This window comes from Phoenix dactylifera, chromosome 11 (genome assembly GCF_009389715.1).
Source record: "Phoenix dactylifera cultivar Barhee BC4 chromosome 11, palm_55x_up_171113_PBpolish2nd_filt_p, whole genome shotgun sequence".
Classification (NCBI taxonomy): domain Eukaryota; kingdom Viridiplantae; phylum Streptophyta; class Magnoliopsida; order Arecales; family Arecaceae; genus Phoenix; species Phoenix dactylifera.
Genome location: NC_052402.1, coordinates 11,577,208 through 11,582,787, shown reverse-complemented (window position 1 = coordinate 11,582,787; position 5,580 = coordinate 11,577,208). Strand labels below are relative to the sequence as shown.

At 41.6% G+C, this 5,580-nt stretch overlaps 1 protein-coding gene across 1 annotated transcript; it reads left to right on the top strand.

The window, feature by feature from the left end:
* On the top strand, positions 1-4,909 carry LOC103713203 (dnaJ homolog subfamily B member 13-like). The gene is made up of 3 exons (XM_008800039.4): positions 1-367; positions 753-1,177; positions 4,285-4,909. The coding sequence occupies exons 1-3, from the start codon at positions 203-205 to the stop codon at positions 4,721-4,723; spliced, it is 1,029 nt and encodes a 342-aa protein (XP_008798261.1). The 5' UTR covers positions 1-202; the 3' UTR covers positions 4,724-4,909.
* Positions 4,910-5,580: the final 671 nt, after the last annotated feature.

The following is a 5,580-nucleotide window of genomic DNA, read 5'->3' as shown; positions in this document are numbered from 1 at the left end:
CTTCTTCTCGAACCTTCCACAGGCTTCTCGACTTGTCTCTCTTCCAGGCCTTTCCACCTCTCCCTCTATGTCTTCCCCCTCCTCTCTTCTTCGCAATACTGAAATCCAAACGATCGCAGACGAACCATTCGCCGTTCACCACCACTACCAGGTAGTAGAAGAAGAGGAGCAGGGATCGCAGAGCAGAGGAGGAAGCTAAGAGATGGGAGTGGATTACTATAAGATCCTCCAAGTCGACAAGAACGCCAATGATGGAGACCTCAAGAAAGCCTATCGCAAGCTCGCCATGCGATGGCACCCCGACAAGAATCCCAACAACAAGAAGGAAGCTGAGACCAAATTCAAACAGATCTCCGAGGCTTACGAGGTACTCAATCCATCGCCCAACCTCTTCTCCCACTCGATTCCCACCTCAAATCCCCTTCTATCGCTTATTTCGATCCTTTTGTTGGTTCTCACTTCGAATTCCCTCCAAAGATCTCTTTTTTCGGAATATCCGAATCCGTTTTATAGGTGTTGCCTCAAATTCCATCCAAAGATCCCTTTTTTCTTCCTGTTTTCCTCTTTTTCTTAGGTCTTCTCTCCAATTCCCGCCCAAAGAATACTTGTTTTGCATCTATTTCAATCCGTTTTCGAGTTTCTCCCTCAAATTTCCTACAAATATAAACTTATTTAACGCCTAGTTCCCCTTCTGTCTTAAATTCCTATCCCCGGATCACCTTTTCACCCCATTTTTTGCTCCTGTTCTCTAGGTTTTAAGTGATCCCCAGAAGCGCGCCATTTACGACCAGTACGGGGAGGATGGGCTCAAGGGACAGGTCCCGCCTCCGGGTGCCGGCGGGGCGTCCTTCTTCCCCGGCGGCGACGGGGACGGCCCCACTGTGTTCCGCTTCAACCCGAGGAACGCCGACGACATTTTCGCTGAGTTCTTCGGGTTCTCGAGCCCGTTCGGGAGCATGGGAGGCGGCAGCAAGAAGGGCGGTACCAGGTTCTCCAGCTCGATGTTTGGGGATGACATGTTTGGGCCGGCGTTTGGTGGCGGAGAGGGGCCGATGCATTCGCGTCAGCCACAGAAGGCAGCGCCGATAGAGAATTCCTTGCCATGTAGCCTCGAGGACTTGTATAAAGGCACAACGAAGAAGATGAAGATCTCCAGGGAGATTGCCGATATGAGTGGGCAAGTCTCTTCTCTAAATCTTTTCTTAATCTTGGAAATGTTTTTTATATTTTCGTTTTGCTCTTTCTTTGATGCCTATTTTTTCTTCGTGCTCTGAATCACTTTTGTTTGGTTGGATTAAAAGTGATGGAAGATGGGTGTGTAAACTTATATCGATTAAGTGAGCTTTAAACTCGAACCAAGCCCGAGGAGACTGCTTGAGAAAGCCGAACCCCAACATCTTGATTGAAAGGGCAGGGTTTCAAATGCTATGTCGTATTTCTCTCCATCCCGGCCACCAAAGCTTTATGAAAAGGCACCTGAGATGTTGGCCCCCCTCCTCCCCTCTTGTTGCCTTCCAGCCCTTACAACGCTGACTGAAAAGCCGTTCAGTAAATGAGATGCCTCGTTTATATGATTATCCAAGCTTGAGTTTGTTGGGATTACTTGGATTTCTATTTTATTACTGTTCCGCATACTCATTGGAAACTCTTTCCACGGCAGTGTAAGGCATCTCATCATAATCAGACAGTAAAAATAATTTAAATAATAATATTCAAATTTAAATTAAATAACAAAATTAAAAGTGTTATAAAACTTATAATATTTCAAAATCTTGTATATCAACTCTAAAATAAAATTTAGTCTAAATAAAGATGTTAAAATCTTATCTCTAATCACTCTTCTAAGATAAATTTTCGAGTGACGCTGGTTCTTCGGATCAATTAAAAAAAGTAAAAAAATTGTATAATGAGCTAGAAAATTCAATAAGCAATGAATAAATCAAGCAATAAAATATTAATAGTATACTGAAATTAAGTATGCAAAATATATTGATTCAAAACCAAATCGATACGATATCCAGTCATTTCAAATTTCAAATCTTGTTTCATAAATCAATTATCTTTCAAATCATTAAGTTCATCGACAGCCATGAATTATGACCACATTTATGTCCTATGACTGGGCTAGAATATAAGCTCATCAAAGTGCCAATGTATAACCCCCGCTAGTAGGGTATCGATATGCCAATGTGTAACCCCCGCTAGCAGGATGCTGATATGCTAACATATAATCTCCACTAGCAGGGTGTTGATATACCAGTGAATAATCTCCATTGGCAGAGTGTCGATATACAAGCAAATAACCTACACTAACAAGGTATCGATACATAGTCTAGCTGCGAGTCTAAATTTGTTTCGAAGCAAAAACTTGTTTTTTCATATTCAGTGTTCCAAATCCTAAAATACATAAATTCATATGACATCAAAATCAATCGAATATAATCCATATCAAAATCAATACATTTAATTAAGAATTATATAATATTCTAGAAAGAGGCACATATAATAATAAAATACTATGCATCAATTTTATAAATCAAGAATAATTTGATTAAGAAAATATCTATAATTTGTTGATAGATCTAGAAAAAAGAGTTACATTACTTGCAAGCAAATCCAAAGTATCAGTCCAATCAGTTTCAAAAATAGAAATCCTAATTCTAATATTTTATAGGATTGATGAAATGAGAGTGCTCGACATCCCGGTTAGTCTAATCAAGGCAAAACTCATCTGATCATGTTCGAACTAGGGTACTGATGGTTCTATATAGATCGGAGGTAATCAAATCTAATAGTATCTGGGAAGGGGAGGGATGGTGTGCCGCCCATCAAACATAGATTAGGGCCCTTCATTAGGGTTGACCCAAAATCATGAAAAGAAGTATCTTACTAGGTCTATCATCTCTAAAGAGAGTAAAGAAAGAAAGTCCAGTAGAGAAAGAAAAATAAGAGAGACTGAGAAAAGAAAGAAGAGATAGGAGAGAGAAAGAAGAGAGAGACTCTCTTCTTCCTCAAAATAGAGGAGAGTACGTCTCCCCTCTTTGGTCAGATTTAGGGGCAGTCATGGTAGTCAGCCTCGACGATGGCAGGAGACAGCAAGGCTCCGCCAACCTCGGTGGCCGGCGGCGACGAACTGCGAAGAAAAAGAGATCAAAACAGGGCACCCTGTTTGGGACAGTTTTTTGGCAAGCAATTCGTCAGCCCAAATCAGGGTGGTTTACGACTAAAAGACCAAGAGAGAGAAGAGGAATGCCTACCTCAGTCCAGCGAGGTGGTCCTTCCGGCTCCTTTCGGTGACAAATCGAGGAAGATTGGAGGAGAAGCTTGGGATCGGAGGCTTGATCTTAGGTGAACTCGAAGGAGGAGGACGAAGGTCTTTAAATAGACAGTCCCGGCTTTATCCGGCCGGTCTTTGGGTGGCGATGGGACTCAGATCATTATTGCGATTGGGGAGGAAAAAGACTCCCAGCCGGAGGCTTGCTCTCAGTTCTCCCTCATGTGCGTCTCTCGATTCTCCCTCACGTGCGTCGCACTTGAAGTTGGCCTAAATATGGCTAGGCCGGTCAAGTGGACCGGGCCCAGTCCACTGGCTTAACATGAGTAGTGTGAGTGTGAAATATGTTAGTTAATTTTGTTGTTTGATGAAGGCATGCTCTCTTATATATTTGTTCGACTGGTTGTTTTAATTATTATTTTCTAATATTTTGGTGCAGTTACCTTGAGCTTCTCATATAGTTTTGTTTTCTTATGGGTTTGAGCCATTCGCATCTAGAACTTGAGCTTTGCCTACGTTCCCACCAACTTCGGGTTCATGTGTGTGATTCATTCGTGGCTTGTAAAATAGAAGCATTCCTTTGCTTTCAAAATTCACGTGCATACCAACGCCATTGGCATGCAAATGCATCCCTAGTATTGTTGGTGAATGTGTGACAACTTTTAACACCATTTCATCTCAGGTTTACTGTTCTGGATTGATTGAGTTACTATAGGAAGAAAATGTATTATTATTTCTATTGTAATTTCAGAAGAGGATTTTATTTTTGTTCCGCATTCTTATAGATGATGAACTCGTTTCTGTTAGACATGTATCCTTTGACAAGTTTGGTTGTTTCTTCCGTATTGTTGGCTTCCAGTTCTTTGCTTATCCATTAGTAAATTATATGCTTTTTGAGACTTCTGCAGATAGACTTGATAAAAATTCCGTCTTGGCAGCTTGTATATCCACTAGATTGGTTTATGATTTCAGTGCAGTTACTGATTTAATTATTTGATCCTTTTGTCCAGCAAAACAATGCCAGTGGAGGAAATCCTGACCATTGAGATAAAGCCTGGTTGGAAGAAGGGAACAAAGATTACGTTCCCTGAGAAAGGAAACCAACAGCGCAATGTCATTCCTGCAGACATTGTTTTCATCATCGATGAGAAGCCACATCCGGTCTTCACAAGGGAAGGAAATGATCTGGTTGTGACAAAGAAAATTTCTCTTGTTGAAGCTCTGACTGGGTGTACCGTCCATTTGACAACATTGGATGGTCGCAGCCTTACCATACCCATAAATTCTGTGATCCATCCCAGCTTCGAGGAGATTGTTCCTAGGGAGGGCATGCCAATACCTAAGGATCCATCCAAAAGAGGGAACCTCAGAATCAAGTTCGACATCAAGTTCCCGACAAGGCTTACTTCAGAGCAGAAAGCTGGGATTAAAAGGCTGCTCGGTCCTTAAGCCTGAAGCAACTGGAGAGAAAAGTTTGTGAATATTTCTAGTTGAGGGTTTGCTCGATGGGTTTGATGTACTTGTAGCCTGACTAGGCTTTTGCAATAAGCTTAATCTGATAGCTGAGCACAAACATAATTGTAACGTGATCATTTTTCGGTTCTAGAAGAAAATGAAGATACGTTTTTTCCCTTATTTCTCCTCCCTTAACCCAGATTGTTGCTTGAGAACTGCTGTGCAAAGGTAGCGTTCCACCCTATGTATCTTGCATCGTGACTGTAGATCATGCGTTCGGGTTGAACTCTTCTTAATTGGACCTTGTATGGTTAACCCCCTACTTCGGCAGGAGATGGTGATGGTCAATTTTTTGTTCAGCTCCAGTCCGGGGGTTCAAAAGATTCTCATTGATAATTGTGTGCCACGAAAGATTTTGGAGATACTTTTGAGGTCTATGGTCTTCATGCAACCAATGAATTTTCTCATCTTGAAGATCCTGATGATGCATCGTGGTTTTGTTCTATATCCCGCGCGCCATCGATAACTTGTCAGGTGGCTGGTAACGGGCTCTCTCTCCTTCGGTTCCTGGAGGTTCTTGGATAATAGCACTGATCGGTTCTTGGAATATAAATGTAATACCTCTTTTATTTGCCCCACCTGTTTCCAAATATTCAGGACCTTTGTCTCATCAATCCATCTTTAATTTACCCCAACTCTTCTCACATATTTAGGACTTCCAAGCTCCTTTCTTCTATTGACTGCAGCACTTTAGCACAAGACTATATATCCCAGTTTACAGATGAATATGGCACATGCTTTTAACTATGTCCGTTCTCTTGTAACTTTTCCAAAATAAAACAAAGATATCC